Below are 18,839 nucleotides of genomic sequence, written 5' to 3'. Positions count from 1 at the left end.
GAGATCTCCATTTAACAAATTCATTAGATCATGCAATCTGTGTCTGACTCACGTGCCCCACGGCCCAAATGGGCTATGCAATAAAATCATGAAAATGGCTCCACAGATGTGGGCATTGGTATTATTCATCCTTTTTAATAGTATATTAGGAAGAAACATTTTGCCTCATTCGTGGAAGCTTTTGCGTGTGGCCCCAGCTAATAAGAAGGCAAACCACCTCGATCCATGTTGCTACCGCCCGAGCACCCTCCTAGATGCTGACAGCAAGATCTTTTCAGTCTATTCTTCAGATGGATTGATCAGATAGATACATTGTCAATATTTCTAACAGGCTTTAGGAGGGGGATTGGGACCGATCCAAATGGTCTTGTCATCAATTCATTAATTGAGTGTGCCAGCCATAGTGGTGGGGGGCGATGCACCCTTTGTATATCATGACAGTAGACCTTAGTCTTGCATACGACATTGTAGCTAGAGTTAGACTCTGGAACAAGCTGTACAGGGGGAAGTTACTGAATTACTTATTAGACATTGTAATACAAAACCATGCCAATACGCAGATTAAGGCTAAATGCATATGGTGAGGGGTCCAAAGCTATTCCCACTGCACGTGGTTTGAGGCAGAGGTGCATGTTGCCCCCCTTGCGCTTTTTTTAACCTGTATGTACCTGATCTTGGTGATTTTTTGGAACCGGCTGTATTTGTCCCACCAATCATTGCCAATACACATTGTTTTTGGCTGGGATACGCCGATGATTTCCTGCTTATGGACAAGACCCCAATTGGACTGCAGCATCTTTTGCTTCTCTTTGAGGAATATACAGCACAGAATAAACTGGTGGCTAATCCCACTCAAAAATGCATGTTCTCTGCAATGGTAAGGGAACTAAATATATACATTTACAATGGTTAAATAGGTAAGAAGGTACTGTAACTAGAACAAACAACAAAATTCTTGGGTCATGTGTTCACTAGAACATCGCAGTGGATGACCTTAGAAAGCCATATTCGGGATAAATGTAAACAACTAGAAAGTCGAATGATGTTTATCTGTTGGAAATATTGTTGATTTACATTGTGTCCTCTGATTCACTTTTAGTGATTCCATCTATGTTGTACAGAGTGGGAACTACCTCATTATCTGAGAAATTTGAGTATGCTGTTTCTGAGGGTATACTTTTGCAAAAGCTGCTGACCATGCCTAATTCAGTACTGGCAGTGATACTGCGTTATGAGCTGGGTTTAACTTCTTTGGGCCTCATTACGAGGTGTGCGGTAAGGGATTACCGGCACCGGTGCCGGTAATCCCTTACCGCCCTACTACAAGTTCCCTTTGCGGGTCCTCCCTTAACGCCTGGTTTTTGCAGGCGTTAAGGACGGGACCCGCAAAGGGACTCTGGAGATAATAACGGTACCGCAATTTGCGGTACCGTTATTAGTGCCATCCCCATTCCCATTGAGCCCTAATGGGGCTCAAATGGGAATGGGGAAGGGGCCTGGTGAATGGTGAATTACCGGTCCCGCCAACCTTGGAATGGACCGTAATTGCTCCATTCACCAGGGCGGAGTCGGTAGCTCCATGGCTACCTCCAACCTCGTAATGAGGCCCTTTGTCTGGGTTAGTTTCTTGAATACTATGATCTTTATTTTAAGAACTCTTGTAATCTGATCCCCAATAATTGTATCACATTGCTTGCAAGCAAATAGAGGGTCTGAATGTGGGATGTTTTGTGAATTTTTAAGAGAAATGTCCTCAGATGTTGGAAGATGATGAGGCCACATTGGATATGCTTTTTACCGACTCGATTTTAGTAAAAAAAAGCTTGCGTTAGAGTGGATTGCAACGTGTGATGGGAGGAAGAAATATAAACTGTATTCGAACATTGCACTGGAAAATAAAAGAAGAGGGTCTATACCGAAATATATAAGGCAATGTGCTGATAATCGTTTTAGGAATGTCTTTTTAAGAATACGTTTTAACTTCATGCTTACTCAAGAAAATATTTTTATTAGAAGTCAGTGTATTAATGGTAAATGTCGATTCTGTAGTTGAAAAACTGAAACTTTGAAGCATTTAAGGATTAACTGTCCGTGTTTACAAACGAAAAGATAATTTATTTTTAGTTCATATGTGTATGAGGTGTCATTGTTAAATTTGGACAGTTTTTGGTATTATATTCTGAGAGGTCAACCAATATTTTTATATTGTATTTTAATTCTATGGAGAGTTTTATTATGAAGTTTGTGGGTGTTTTTGAGTGTTTACTATGAGGTCATATGAATTTGTGTGATGTATTTATTAATATTTCTCGGTTTTTAAAAACAATTCTGTTCCTATAAGTGGGCGTGGCTACATGACCACGTAAAAGGACGTATATCTCGAAGCTCCTGTAGATCCGAGGAAGATCCGGACGCTCTACAGATGTAATAAACAATATTTGAACGGTAAAAAAGAAGCCATATCCGAGACGAAACCTGCATGCTGGACAGCACGCGAATGAAAGGAAGTTTGGAGGATGTTGTGATCGAGCGCAATAAAATGGCACCAACCTAGAACAAAGGAAAGGTGAATCCACGCATTGAGGGTGAACGGATGTGGAGCCCTGATTTCAACGAGAAACCTCACCGGAGCTCATGCGAAGAGGTTTGCAGGTAGCAACAGCTACAGTGTATCGGGAGGAACCGAACTGCAAACGGCTGACGGGCGCGGGCAGTAACTCCAAGAAGCAAGGTATACATTGTTTCAAGGGATGCATGTTAAGACGGCGGTGTACGGCCACGGAGAACACGCAGAGCATGGGTGTCCACTGAGCGGCTGCACGAAGAACGGGACACCTGACCTGGAGCATATGCACCAGCGATGGCAGGAGTAGCAATACCATGTCGGGTAAGCAGGCATGATCAAGTAAAACGATCTGAAGCAGTGCGGGCGCCTGCTTCGTGAAACGCACAACGTGATAAGAAAAGCTGCTGAATGAGCAACATGGAGCAATGATGCGCAGAGCCCACAGAGAGGATGCAAAGTAAATACTAAAGAGTGGAGGAGGAGAGAACATTTACATGTCATGCGCCAGGTCCACGCATTGGAACCGCCGAAATATGCACCACAACAATTACTGAAGGTGCACTGCAAACCGGAAGGTACGGAGAGTCGTTATGCCCCTGAAAGGAGGATCAACAGTGTGTTAAGCAACATCCGAAGCATGGGTGAGAAGAGGAGGAGCGCAGCATAGAGCCCCTAGCCAAGCTGGAATGCAGGAGAAACGATTGTGAGGCAACCTAACGAAGGGCGCCCTGGAGCCTGTTGTTATAGGTCAGAAGCAAGCTGTACACCTCGTACCAGGTTTGGGGTGGAGCTCTTTTCTAATTCTAATTCAACTGCAACGAGTGCTGCAATACGGTCACAGCGGCACAAGCACAAACAGTTAGCCAGTAAATACAAGGTATAGGAGACTGAGAGCCCAGCACCAACGCTGAGGGGCCACTTGTGTAAGCAGTAAGCACAGATAATAATGGCCCCGGCAAACTCACTGCTCAGTAATGGCCTGAAGAGACAATAGGATGCTGGGAAAGACCCCTGGGGATCGGGAAAATTTAGAACTTAATGGTAGCACTCCCTGAGCATGTAACGGGACAATTGAACTCCTGAGCCTGACACCCGAATAAGAGTGGTGGGGAACACAACTGCCATAAACTTGTGGAGGGCACTGAAACTGGGCAATAACTCCAATTGTTGCAGTGGTAGGGTGCTCACCGAAAGCCCTCCCACAACTGTAAACAGTTGGCAAAGCAAAGGTGCACAACAATCGCCATTCTACGGCTGGAGCAAAATTGGCACCAACCGCAGCAGGGGGTGAACCCCACGTCTGAGTGCAGTCAGGATGGCGATTAACAGGAATCACTGCATAAGAGTGGTCTCCCATTGCATCACAGAGGACATATGGCATCAAAACAGTGTAAGGGAGTCAGTCGTTAATTGATTTTTTCAAGCAGGGGAGACCACAAGAGCCAGAGGACAAAGTATGCCAAGTGAAGTAACCCCACCGCGGGATGATCACCAGATCCTGCAGGCCATTGCTGAGTTGAAAGCATTGTGGGAGTCCAAGATTGATGCCGCCATCACAGAGATGAAGACATCCTTGGAGTGTAAGATTGATGCCATAAGTGTAGACGTCAACCTGCTGAGACAAGATGTCAGGGCGCTAGCTGAGCGTACAGGGGGGCTAGAAAAGGAGGTTAAAACACACACTGGCATTTGCACTAAAAACGCCAAGGATTTCTCCGCATTGCAGCAACAAATGCGCAACCTGGAATACAGGGCAGAGGAGGCAGAAGGGTGGGCGCGCAGAAACAATATACGCATTGTGGGACTTCCGGAAGGAGAGGAAAGTTCTGATCTGACTAACTACATCGAAAGTATGTTTCTGCAGGAAATAGGCGGTGGATCGCTCACCCAGGGGTTCACAGTGGAGAGAGTGCACAGAGCCCTAACGAGGAAGCCGCTTCCTGGGACCCCTCCCAGGCCGATCATCGCCAAGATATTCAACTACAAAGAAAGGGAGAAGATCCTGGCGCATTTTCACAAAGAAGGTACAGTAAGCAGAGCGTCAGCGACTATCATGGCGTACCTGGATTACACTTTCCTGGTGTAGAAGCAACGTCTGAGTTATGTGGCAGTGAAAAGAAGGTTATGGGAGGACGGCTTTAAAGATATGTTGCTGTATCTAGCAAAGCTGAAGGTCCTGTACAAAGACAGAGCATTTTTCTTCGAGACCCCAGAGGACGCTACAAAGTGGATTGACATGAAAAACTGCCCAGCAGGAACAGATGACCAGTTGGAGAGCAGAGGGGATAAGTGATTTGGCATTTCTTCCTGGAAGTGCTATTGGATAGAACGTATGCCGCAGGGTGAGGTGATATAAATGACACTGAACTTGATATGAGGAAATAACCCAGAATAAGATAATATGGATATAATGAGTACACATACATGATAAGGTATTACATTTACTGTGCAGCATACTATGAGCAAAATACAGGAGTTACTAGGGGTGCAACCTTATAAACGGCGAGAAAGAGCATGTTATTTCCCCTCAGTAGGAAGGTAGTTTAGGCAGGATCCAGGTAGTACGGTAACCTCCTGCAGAGCTCTGAGTACTGGCTGATAGCCGGGAAAAGGACAAAATGCTGAGAAGCCTGAGATCCAGGGGTGGAGCTTGGCAATAGTTGGGGACGGTTGAGGCAGAGGGTGGGGTGGGAGTTGAGGTACTTAAGGGGATGGAGGTCTACACTAATGCACACAATAGACGAAAGAGGAGTATGAGTCTGAGTATGAGGCAGGATTCCAAAGCGGTAGACGACCATGGGTGATGTTAGAATTGCCACCTGGAATGCCAGGAGAATGAATAGCTACATAAAGAGAAATAGGATTATGACAAACCTTAAATGCCAAACAATAGATATAGCGCTCCTACAGGAGACTCACCTCACCAGGGATAGACAGGAGATTGTAGCACATAAATTGAGCGGGAAGACGATAGGTTCAGCCTATTCTGCGTATGCCACAGGAGTCCGGATTTGGGTTGCGCCGAGAGTCCCTTTCAAGGTCCTTCAGACAGCGGTGGACAACGATGGTAGGATGGCTATTGTTAGGGGCATGGTGGAAAACAAAGAAATATGTGTCATTAATACGTATTCCCTGAAAGATACCACTACTTACTTTAAATCACTATACCCTAACTTTAGTCTACACAGGGACTGTGCATTGGTATGGGGAGATTTTAACTGTGCTTTAGACCCAACAAAAGATAGATCAGATGATAAATATACTCGCCCAGCCCCTGCTGCCAAAACGTTAAAAGGGTTGCTGCATACTGAAATGAGTAGATGTATGGAGAGTGATATTCCCGCAGGACCGGGGTTACTCGCACTATTCAGCCCCACACCACCTATATACCAGATTAGATTATGTGTTTGTAGGGGTAGAGTCAATACACAAGTTCACACAAGTCGAATATAAAGCGAGAGTTTTGTCCAACCTTGCCCCCCTGATCACCAAATGGCAAATACTACCTCCCCGAGCCAAAATCCCAACTTGGAGACTAAGGGTGGAAGCTCTAAAAGACTATGGGTTCCATGAACACATGAGAACAGAAGTGCAGGAATATTTAAAGCATAACACCGGCAGTGTAGACTCAGCTGGGACACTATGGGAGGCCTTTAAAGTGGTGATGCGGGGAGCAGCAATGGCCAAATCTAAGGGGCTACAAGGGGTGATAATGAGGGACCTTCAGATGACAGAGAATAAACCGGAAACCATAATGCGGGCTGGGAATGGGACGCTGGAGGAAGCTGGGGAGGTGTCTCACCTCCAGCTAGAATGTAGGTTGTTGTGGGAATGGCTAGGTAAACGTAGCTATAAGAAATATACACAGCGCCAACATGCAAGAGGGAGATAAGCCCGGCAGACTGCTAGCTTGGTTGTATAAAAGTGAAACCACACGGCAATCAATCCGAGCAGTACATAGTAGGGACGGGAGGCTGTTAGAAACCCAGGAAGAAGTTAATAAGTGCTTTTTTAAATACTATAAGGAAACTACGGGGGAGGAGGAAATGGACATACAAGACACACTGATGAAGCTAAATCTCCCCAAGCTGAACGCAGAGGAGAGGGATGAACTGGAGATGCCTATTACAAGTGATAAAGTTATTAGGGAACTGCCGACCAGCAAAGTCCCTGGGGCGGACGGGCTCCCTAGTGAATTTTATAAAGAATACAGGGCAGATATCCTTCCCTCACTGTTGGCAATGCTGAATGAAACATTGGAAAATGGTGTGCTACCTGGGTCATTGTGGGAGTCAATAATCATCCCCCTTCTTAAACATAACAAACCGTACACTGAATGTGGGTCGTACAGACCTCCGTCCTTGCTGAACCAAGATGGAAAGATCCTCACTGCAGTGATGGCAATGCGACTGAGGCTCGTGATAGGTAAACCTATTCACTCAGATCAGACAGGATACGTCCCGCATAGAACCATCACTAACAATTTGAGAAGGTTACACCATATAATTGACCATACATATAAAGAGACACAGAAAGTTGCAGTGGTGGCACTCGGAGCAGGGAAGGCCTTAAACTCAGTCAAATGTCCCTGGTTGCTGGCAGTTTTAGAGGGCTTTGGTATAGGGCCTGTATACATAAGGTGGGTCAAAATATTGTATAATACACTGATAGCGAGAGTCAAAACGGGCAACACCTTCTCTGAACAATGGCAATTACGTAGAGGCATGAGGCAAGAATGTCCATGGTCCCTGATGCTCTTTATATTAGCGTTCGAAACTTTAGCAGTCTACTTGAGGACTGAGTTCGGAGAGGTGGGCATAAGCACACCGGGAGGGAGACATCTGATTTCATTGTATGTAGACAACATGATCCTGTACCTTCAATACCCAGAAGAGAGCTTGCAGTATGTCTTAGACATGATGGCACGATGTGCCCTAGTATCAGGAATAACAGTGAACCCCCAGAAGTCGTGTTTGTACCCTTTGGGAGGGTATAGGGGGAAACCCATTCTGAAATTGCCAGTATTACTGATTAAGGGAGAGCTAGACACATTCAGGTACTTAGAAGTGGACATATAACACGATCCCAAGGTAGAACATAAGCACAACACGGTTAAAGCAATGGACAAAATTGAGAAAAGCATGTCATTCTGGGCTAAAATACCACTGTCAATGATGGGGTGCACAGCAATGTTGAAGATGGTGGTACTGCCTAGAGTCCTACATTTCTTCTCTAATGTCCCTTTTGCAATCCCGAGGGTGCTTTTGACAGAGTGGTGTTATGGAAGCTCCAGAACTCATATGAACAGAGAGGCATATGGCTGCCTAATTTTGAGATATACTTCATGGCTAGTCAACTGCAATTCCTGGCCAGGTGGCTGTCGGATGAGCAAACATTGGAATCGAGGCTGCTAGGCGAGGTCGGTGCGCCTTTCTTCCTGAAAGAAGTTACATGGCTGCCGGATTCGTATAAAACCAGCAAGAGCCTACTGGTGCGCCTAGGGTGTAACAGGTGGCACAAAGCAAGGAAACTACTAGGGGGAGCAACACTATATTCCCTGCAGATACCGCTAGTCACATTAGGAGGGGTGGATGAACAAACCAGGAAGAATATCCGGAAGAGTTGGTAACCCATGGGAGTAGCCACACTGGTAAATATACTCAGTGAGGGATTGCCCTGTGCATTTGAGGAGCTGAAAGCAGATACCAGAATACATAGTGAGCAATACATCATGCATGCTAGGCTTCTGTGCGGCCTGAAGCGAAGGTGGCCAGCCTCTGTCATGCCCTTGCAGCTGGACAAGTTTACTGAGACATTTTATGATGTGTCGGAGAGAGGACCTGAGGTATCCCGTATATATGAGGTACTAAGAGGAGCAGAGAAATAGATCAGGTTAGAGGAAAATGGGAGGTGGACCTAGGGGAATCATTGTCAGATGAAGGGTGGAGCAGAGTGAAGTTGTATCATAAGAAAGTTTTGAGGAACACACAACTACAGCAAATTCAGTTGTACGTGACGCACAGGGCATACCTGACTCCAAATAAAATAGCCAGGTTTAACCGACAAGAGGTTCAGAAGTGCCCGAAATGTGGGGAGGTGGATGCAGACCTGGTGCATATGTTCTGGGCATGTGTGGAGTAGAGGTATGATGTTAAGACGTGAGGTAAATATGAATAAAATTGTGGTGTAGGCCTAGATCATGGGGAAGTTGGGGGGTGGGTACGGAAGGTGTTCTGTTATTGTGTGAGTTTTGGATATTATTAGCAATGTGTAAAGTGTGTTGAGTAAGTACAAAATTAATCAAAATTGTTGTAAAAAAAATGCAAAGAAATAAATATTACAAAATCTTTTCCATTTTTCAGTTAACATTTTTTATTCACTAATAAAATACACTTATTGGGGTAAATACTCTTATTCTTAAGTGCTTTGTATAAGGTTTGTAATAAGCCTATGTACAATAACATTTGTATAAAACGGTCATAAATAACTGGCCTGCTACTGATCAGCTATAGGGAAGGACCGAGAGAAAGTGAGACACGACGAGAATTCAAGAACAAGGGAGGCATTGTAAGCGATGTTCAATCAACACTACAGCTAAGTCAATGCCTAGTCTGGGATGCTGAGGAAAACCTTATTGATGTATTTTTATATCCAGTTCAATACTCTGGATGACAACCCTTGTATAACAACCGCCCTCTTAGAATCCCACTGACCCCACTGAGCCAAGAAGTATGTTTGTTTTGCAATTTAAAAAGGTTTATTTGGACAATTCAACAATATATATCTATCACACTTTATAAATAAATTGATAACTGATATCACACTTCAGAATATGATGTTGATCAACAATGGGTAATCTGGCACTAGCACACTTCTTTACAATCAATGAGGAGTTAGTATAGGATGGATAAAGTAGCAAAAATACTTTTATGGTTTCAAGGGAAAAGCAATGAGGAATGAAATGCAGTACATAAATACTTGATATGATTTTAGCAAAAGATAAAATAATCACTTTTTCTCTGGCAATTCACTCCCCCCTATGCATATAAGAAATGGGAGGAGAGCACACAGTCTTCAGGAATCCCCACAAATCACACTTTATAATGCAATACACAGTTCCAGTTCTCCCAGCAAGCTTAGGGAAAACAGGGATGAGTTTTAAACACAGGCGAATTACTTTAATGTGGTTTGCAAGGAAGTGAAAAGGTGCTAAAATTGCTTTTAATTCCCTCTAGAGGTTCAGGGTAGGTGATGGCTACTTTATATTAGTTCAGGCTCACTTTAACAATACTCTTATGAATGTATGAATGATTAGCAGATTGCAAACGAATTTTAGCAAAGAGAAGCAAAAAGCTGCTGATTTCTACAGATGAACAAATCGGGCCAAATCGCAAATCGTGGTAAATTTCGCGAGTGCGTGTCTCGCGATTACGGAAAAGCTATAGGGAATAGGAAGTCCTATTGTTCGTTGGGAAGCCTAGATTCTAAGCTTTCAGAAGAAAGTTAAATCTCGTTCCTAGGACAAACGGTTCCAGAGATACAGACGATTTAATAAAGGTAGATTTTCGGATTTAAAGTACTCAAAATGACAGGTGACAGCTTGCAGCTGCAGAATTGACAGGTGACAGTTGTGCAGCTTTAAAAATGACAGATGACACGATTTCTAGGAGGCTGTTCTACTTAGGTTAAAATAGTTTGGATTAGATTATTTTAACTAAGAGATTGGTTCTGCACAGTTCTGCTAGGTACTCACAATATCAATTTGAAATAGGCCTTGTCATGGTCTGGTCGGGTTGGACGGGACTTCCGGCGGGTGGTTCTGAAGCCCCGGCTATCTGGGTCAGCTCTGCTCTCTGGGTCTGTCAAGCACCGGATCTGCTCACAACGGTCTGGTTTGTGGTTCTCTCGGGTTCCGGATACAGCACTGCTTTCTGGATACTGCTACAGGTTCTTGCAAAAATTCTTGGCAAAAATTCAAACAGCTCGCCCGGCTGTTGAATAGTTTGGTTGGTTTTGAGGCCTGCTGAAGAGGATTCAGCTGGTGGATTCAGGCCTCTCTGCTACAAATTCTGGAGATTGATGGATTTGAAGTCTGGATCTCTGGATGTGAAGTCGTCGGTCAGCATGCTCCGCAGCAAATGGAATTGAATGTCTCTACCTGTCCCAGCAGTCTCTTTTTTATGTGTTTTGGAAAGTGGGTGGAGAGGCTAGCATCCCTAAGCCCGCCCCTCTCTTGATTTGATAGGTCAATAGATTCTTTGGTCCCTGATTTGGGAAGGGATAGTGTGTCAGAGTGATGTCATTTTTATGACCTGCAGAAATGACACTCCCCTGGTCAATGTGCACACAAATCTATTCCTGATCCAAATACATATTTCCCAGGTAGACAGTTGTTTGACATCACATACACACATCATATATTACTAAAGATAGTCCCTGTCCTGACTCTGGCATTTCTAGGAGCTTGCATTCAAAAATGGCAACTTATTTTCGATTTTAGTGGGTTTTGCAACATTGGTTTTTCATCAAAAATTATACAAAGGTACATTTCCCTTCCACATATATCCCAGTAACTTTCCATGTCTTTAGCTTAAACACATTGTCTACAATAATCATAATTAGCAGGGTTTTGCCCCAGAACATGGTACAAATTGGAGTTTGGACTCAAATCGTGAGGGCATTTTTCAAACTAAGACTCTCAAAGTTGTACATTCCTGTCATTTGGTTACAATAAATTATCACTGTTTCTATAAAATATATATTTGTTGCAATTCAACTCCCCCAAGTGTTTGGGTCCCCCTCCAGTAGTCTGGGTGGGTCAGTGATCACATGTCTCTCCTTGCTGGCAGAGGGCTGTTGACAGGAAACACTCAAAATTAACATACCCTATTCAACAGAAAGAGCCTTTTGTGTGGGCTCCAGCAGGCTGCCTGGAAGTCTCTCCTCAATGAATCAACAGGGTCATGTCATATCCTGCCTCCTAGTGTGGGAATCTCTGAGATGTTAAGGTTTCCCAGCCTCTTGGCCTCTGGGAACAGCAGGTGGCTAGATTTTCAATTAACTAACAAACTTTGAAGTCCCTGCCCCTCTTGCAACTCCTAAATACAGTTTCCCTGTCAGAGTTTAGACAGCTAGCGCCACCTTGGGTAATTTGTCGGTACTGCATCCATATTTGAATTGTCTTGAATTACTGCATTTCAATAGAGTGGTCTTTTGCTTGATAGTATAGGACCCTTGCTTAACATTGTTTTGATGGCATCCTTACAGTAGAGTGGTGATGTGGTCTCGTGCCAACTGCGCAGTTCTCCTTTTCTGGCGTGAATGTGGGCGGCGATAGCTCATCCCCACATTCACCCAGTCTATCGATTCAACATGGGTCAAAACTCTTGACAGCATAGCAAAAGAAAGAAGCAGGGAATAGCAATAGAAAAAGAGAGTATGAAAGAGGAAGGAGGGAAATAAACAGGAAAGGACAAATGCTGCACGTGCAAATGAAAGTGAGGAAGAGAACATGAGGGCAAAAGAGAGCGCGAAAGAAGGTGTAAAGGAGATGGGAAGGAAGAAAGAGAAAATTGGAATACAACAGGGAGATGCTGATGAAGTAAAGAGGACATTATATGGATAAGTGGTTGGGTAGATGCATGTATAATTGATAGATAGGTGGATAATTAGGGATGCATAAAAAAAGAGAATGATTGAATCACTAAGTGATGGACAGAGCAAGCACGGATAGAGGGTAAAGATGGATGTATACAGAGATAATAGTAATAGAAGAAAAAGAAAGAAAAAAGGAGGTAGGGAGAATGAAAGAAGGATAGGGCCTCATTACGGGTCAGCTGGTCCAGAAAGAACATTGGTGGTAAATCCGCCACCACCGTTCTTTCCGGACCGGCTGATTCCGAGTCCTGCAGACGGGAGGTGTCACTCCCACCAGGTCTGACCTGGCGGGTTTAACACCACCCGCCTGCAGGCGGACGTGGAAACACTGGCACCACTACAGCATGGTGCCGGTGTTTCCACTTCCCCATTCCCATGGAGTCCTATAGCACTTCATGGGAATGGGGATTTACAGAATTTCGCCTCCGGAATTACCGGGTCACCGGGGTTGTAATGCCCCAGTGATTCCGGGAATCACGGAGGCAGAATGGTAATAAGAGTCCGTCGGTAACCTGCCGTTTTTTCCGGCTCGGTTACCGCCGGACTTGTAATGAGGCCCAAAGTGTCTGTGCAGTCTCCACTCTCCTCATCTGTAGCTGTGTGATAAGGTGATTGGAGATGGGTGAGGGTAGCACTTGGGCATTTTCACCTGGAACAGCAAAAAACATGTAAGACCTGCAGATTTACAAACGTTTACTTGCGCCTCTTAGTGATACATTGTTAAAGGTGCTGTTCCAGTCCTGTTGAGCATCATGCCCCCAGGGTCTTCTGATAGATTGGAGAAGTTTTCTAGTTGGTTTTGCATTTTGCTCATTCACTAGTATTTGCTTCTCCTGCCGCAACATATTTAAAAAAGATTAAGGACCGAAGCATCAAACCATCTAGTTAATTATTTTTAAATGCAATTAGTATTTATGCGTTATTTTTTATTGTATTTTTTTAATGTTTCCCCTTAGGTCATCAAATATACCCTTGATCCGGTCTGGAAACCCTTCACTGTGCCACTGGTGTCCCTGTGTGACGGAGACATAGATAAAGTGATTAAGGTAATGTAATGTGCTCGTTGCAGGATGACTTCAGGAAATACCATCTTGGCTCTCGTACACTAGATGTGTGAAAACACACCCAGTTTTTGTGCCAATGCGTATGTTTTTACTGTGATAAGGAAAACGAGACATAGATAGAAGTGTTATGGCACGTCGCACGAGTGCCGTTTTTATTGTGCAGTTTTCCAAATAGCTTGTGAAACGTGCTGAGGCTGTTATTCTGAGTATTCACAATTGTGCAAGAGAGCTGAAAGCAAATGCATCTCTGCTCCTGGTTTCAATTGAACGGATGGGGGCCATGCATAGATTTATACTATATGCTGGATGCCTGTTTTCAAAAATGAAATTGGCAAGCAACCATTATTAATAATACAACCAACCCACAGCAGACTTCAGACACCTCCTTGTTGTAGTTTTGCTTTGCTTTAGGACCTCTCTGCGGCCTTTGATACCATTGACGATGGGATCCTGTTAGAGACTCGAAGGGGCAGGAGTTGCAGGTTACCTGCTTCTTTTGTTTTAATCTTTTTTGTCTGATTGCTTTCAGACCGTGTTTCTTTCCCCTTTAAATCTCCCCTGGTGCGGTTGACATGTGTCCCACAGTGCTCTGCCCTCTCTCCCCTTTTATTTAATTTGTACCTGGGTCCGTTAGCTGATCCCATTACAAATCACCGGGTGCAGTTTTACACCTATGCAGATGACGCAGAGGTGCTTTTTTGCCAAAACTCCCCGGTGTCAAATCCCCATCTAAGCTGCAGAGCTGTTTGTCTTCCATTGGGGACGGGATGGCTTTGAATTTGCTAACTTTAAATGGAGAGAAAACAGAGGTCCTGGGGGTTGGCCTCCCACCTCCAGTTCAGCCTGGGGTACTGATTACTGGCTGTCTTCTCCCTGGCCATGCCTCCTGCCAGTTGATTTGGTTATAAGTCTGGGGGTTAAACTCTTGCCCAGTGGCTGCAGAGAAGCTCATGTGTCCTCTGTTTGTCAGACCACTTTTGTTAAACTGAAGGTATGGAGGACGATTTTACCTTTTCTCCCCTCCGAGTCCCGTGCTAAGGTGGCGACATCCTCCATAATGGCATCGGTGGATTATTAGAATGGCATTTGACTTGGTCAGCCAGCCTTCCTACTCCAACGCTTCTATATCCTTCATAATTCGGCAGCATGGTCGGCCCTGGGGACCCCTAGACTGTCTCATTCCAACAATCTGCTGTGCCAACTGCATTGGCTTCCGCTCGAGAGGATATTGTGTATTGTACATTGCGCCCATCACAACACCAGTGCTGAATATCTCTGCTCAAAACGTATATTCTCTATAGGTCACTAGAACTCTCAGTTCTTCTCCTCAAGTCCTGTTGAGAATTCCTAGAGTCTGTAAGGTCTGTGCTGGGGGGAGGCACTCTTTTTCAGCCGTGGCCCCCATCCTGTGGAACTCTCTGCCTGTAATCCTTGGAGACACAGATGATCATCTTCAATTTTGAATGAATTTGAAAGCGAATCTGTTCTAAAAATGTTGGCCAACCTGGTCAGTTCCTCTCACTTCTATCTGTGTCTTTTCTAGCACCCAGATGCTTTCCGGCCGTAGTTCACGCTTTATAAGTCCTTCTACAATGTAATACCACAGTGTCATGAATGAATAGGGCACCCGGCATCCCTCCTTTTTTGCATTCTGCCACAACTCTGCAATGATAAATGAGAAGCAAAACTATGAATACCAGAATGCAGAGAAACACTCAGCACGGGACGCGCTACTTACACCTGACTTACACGGTGCGACGGAATATGCATCTATGCTTCACAATCACCATATAGATTGAAGAGGCAGTGCTGGGAAAGAAGCTGACTAGTGGTATATGGTTAGCTTTTTAGCCAGTGTCAATCTGCATTCGCTTTACATTGCACACATTTGAGAAAAAGCTAAACTACAAGTGCCAGAATGCAAACCACTGTTGAATGAAGAGCTAGGGCTTCATGGAAGGTTTCAGACATATTATGGGATCGCTTCTAAATGCTTGAGAGTTACCCCATTCATGGATTCCCGGCCCACATCAACCTTCAAGCATACTTTTTGTAGCTCTGCATTCCAATGGAGAACATTAAACTTCACTATTGTGTAAAGGAGTAAGATGTCCATAATACTGCTGTATGATCTGCTTACCAAGTACAACAACAAAGATAAAGTGCAGAGATTTAATAACAGCAAGTTTCTGTAAAAGGCTAGGAGGAACGGGGAAAGTCAGTCACAAGTCATTGAACCCTGCTCAGCCTCTTATCTCAGCTCACAAAATGAATACGCTTCTGGTAGAAAATATTATCTGGCAGGATGTTATGGCTGGCCTATGCCTCTGAAAGGTTGTAGATGTACCTTAACAAGCTTTTAAACGTTCTTGCTCCTACACATTCCATTTGCATGGGCAATGTACCTTGGAAATGTCAACAGACCATGCTGCTATTGGTGTGCACTTTATAAAATGGATACAGAATCACCCTCACCATTTCTCGCTATGAATTTCTTTTGGAATGTTGGCTTGATGAGTTAACGTGCCAGCTGCAGTGATTTATGTGAAACCTGCAGCTAGATCTATGCTGCAGGTTCTTAACCCACTGAGCTATTCTAAGGATTTATTGACGTTCAATGCTTAAAATAAAGCTTCTAGGAATGACTGTACAGCTGCTTTTAAAACTTTAGAACATTTTTTTCTGAAATTAAATCACCAGTGCCATCTATTGATCTGACACGATAGACAAGTGGGATAATGCACATCTTGATCAAATCTGGACAGCTAAATACAGGTCTGCCTAACCTCCAGATTCTTTGGGTTGTTTGAGACTTTCTCCTTGGAGATAGACAGACCTACAGATTTCTGTAATGCGCAGCCTCTCAGTAAGAGGGGGGGAGGTGGGGGCGGCCGAACACATCTATAAAGCTTGAATCCCCTAAGGGCAATCGAACCTTTGCAATGCACAGTGTCATCAGCTCAGTGAGAGGAATGTTCCTATCTTGTATGGACAATATGAGGTTGAGTCATTAAGTGGTAGACTGGTCTCAAATCTTAGTTTCATCTTTTAACTAAAGTGTGTGATCCTTGACAAATCACTTTATCCGTCTGTCCCTTATCTGTGGCACATCTACAGGGTAATTCATAGAAATTCGCACAAAAATGGCGCACGCGGCTGGCGCACAGTGTCCCCGTGCGATACACTGCGCCAGCCGCGTGCGAAAAAATCCTTTTCATCGCACAGCATATTCATGGATTTTAGCCTCCGAAACCAGCCGTGGCACAGAGTGGCGCAGCGACCCTGCAGCAGCGCCAGTTACGCCCCCAAGAACGCCCTCGCGCAAGGAAAAGCCTTCAAAATCCCCAAATCATCGCAAAGGGCTGCGCTAACCCTGGACCAGTTCACAGGGCTGGCAAACAGCAAACGCCAAGCGGGGAACGTGTATTTCAGTGGTTCGCGGGAAGTTCCACACGCGATTGTCCTGTGTACGTGTGCATCAGGGGTGCGTGGGAAGTAACACACGCAAAAGCAGCAGGGTACGTGTATTTCAGGGGTGCGCGGGAAGTATCACACGCAAAAGCAGCAGGGTACGTGTATCTCAGGGGTACGCGGGAAGTATCACACACAATTTCATCAGGGTACTTGTATTCCAGGGGTGCGCGGGAAGTATCACACGCAAAAACAGCAGGGTACGTGTATTCCAGGGGTGCACGGGAAGTATCACACGCAAAAGCAGCAGGGTACGCGTATTTCAGGGGTGCGCGGGAAGTATCACACGCAAAATCAGCAGGGTACGTGTATTTCAGGGGTGCGCGGGAAGTATCACACGCGATTCCATCAGGGTACGTGTATTCCAGGTGTGCGCGGGAAGTTTCACACGCAAAAGCAGCAGGGTACGTGTATTTCAGGGGTGCGCAGGAAGTATCACACGCGATTCCATCAGGGTACGTGTATTCCAGGGGTGCGCGGGAAGTATCACACGCAAAAGCAGCAGGGTACGTGTATTACAGGGGTGCACGGGGAGCACCACACGTGAATTGCGCGTGTGGGTCCTCCCAGGTGTTCCCTCTACACCCTTCACGGCCCCTGCAGGTGGCCCACACCACAGGGGCCTACCCTGCATATGTCCTGCAGGCACCCCATCCACCATGGCCATGCCCCCCAGCCAACCCACATGTCACCTTGCACTACTGCCCACCAACGCATGTCCCCCTGCACCCCCAGCCACCAGGGGCAGCCTCCACCAGGCTCCCACCCATGTCTCCCATCACCCCCACCCCCCAGCAGTGCAGGGGCAGCCTCCACCAGGCCCCCATTCATGTCTCCCACCACCCCCACCCCCCAGCCACAAGGGGCAGCCTCCACCAGGCCCCCACTCATGTCTCCCTGCACCCCCACCCCCCAGCAGTGCAGGGGCAGCCTCCACCAGGCCCCCACTCATGTCCCCCACCACCCCCACACCCCAGCAGTGCAGGGGCAGCCTCCACCAGGCCCCCACTCATTTCTCCCACCATCCCCACCCCCCAGCAGTGCAGGGGCAGCCTCCACCAGGCCCCCACTCATGTCTCCCCCCACCCCCAGCAGTGCAGGGGCAGCCTCCACCAGGCCCCCACTCATGTCCCCTATCACCCCCACCCCCCAGCCACCAGGGGCAGCCTCCACCAGCCCCCCACTCATGTCCCCTATCACCCCCACCCCCCAGCAGTGCAGGGGCAGCCTCCACCAGGCCCCCACTCATGTCCCCTATCACCCCACCCCCCAGCAGTGCAGGGGCAGCCTCCACCAGGCCCCCACTCATGTCTCCCTGCACCCCCACCCCCCAGCCACCAGGGGCAGCCTCCACCAGGCCCCCACTCATGTCTCCCTGCACCCCCACCCCCCAGCAGTGCAGGGGCAGCCTCCACCAGGCCCCACTCATGTCTCCCACCACCCCCACCCCCCAGCAGTGCAGGAGCAGCCTCCACCAGGCCCCCACTCATTTCTCCCACCACCCCCACCCCCCAGCAGTGCAGGGGCAGCCTCCACCAGGCCCCCACTCATGTCTCCCATCACCCCCCCCCCAGCAGTGCAGGGGCAGCCTCCACCAGGCCCCCACTCATGTCTCCCTGCACCCCCACCCCCCAGCCACCAGGGGCAGCCTCCACCAGGCCCCCACTCATGTCTCCCTGCACCCCCACCCCCCAGCCACCAGGGGCAGCCTCCACCAGGCCCCCACTCATGTCTCCCATCACCCCCCCCAGCAGTGCAGGGGCAGCCTCCACCAGGCCCCCACTCATGTCCCCTATCACCCCCACCCCCCAGCCACCAGGGGCAGCCTCCACCAGGCCCCCACTCATGTCTCCCATCACCCCCCCCCCAGCCGTGCAGGGGCAGCCTCCACCAGGCCCCCACTCATGTCTCCTTGTACCCCCACCCCCCAGCAGTGCAGGGGCAGCCTCCACCAGGCCCCCACTCATGTCTACCATCACCCCCAGCCACCAGGGGCACCCTCCACCACAGGCCCACACTCATGTCTCCCTGCACCCCCACCCCCCAGCCACCAGGGGCAGCCTCCACCAGGCCCCCACTCA

General features: G+C 46.9%; 1 protein-coding gene across 5 annotated transcripts in view; it reads left to right on the top strand.

Moving 5' to 3' along the window:
- CPNE2 (copine 2) overlaps positions 1–18,839 on the top strand; it is a 947,004-nt gene that overhangs the window by 735,002 nt on the left and 193,163 nt on the right. For all 5 annotated transcript variants that reach the window (XM_069653470.1, XM_069653479.1, XM_069653462.1 and 2 more), the window contains one exon: positions 13,180–13,269. In XM_069653470.1, coding sequence (XP_069509571.1) covers positions 13,180–13,269 — 90 coding nt within the window. The remainder of the gene's footprint in view (positions 1–13,179; positions 13,270–18,839) is intronic.

This window comes from Ambystoma mexicanum, chromosome 1p, assembly GCF_040938575.1.
Source record: "Ambystoma mexicanum isolate Mex_15411 chromosome 1p, UKY_AmexF1_1, whole genome shotgun sequence".
Lineage (NCBI taxonomy): Eukaryota > Metazoa > Chordata > Amphibia > Caudata > Ambystomatidae > Ambystoma > Ambystoma mexicanum.
Note: the sequence above shows the minus strand (reverse complement) of the source record. Positions and strands in the feature narration are given on the sequence as shown.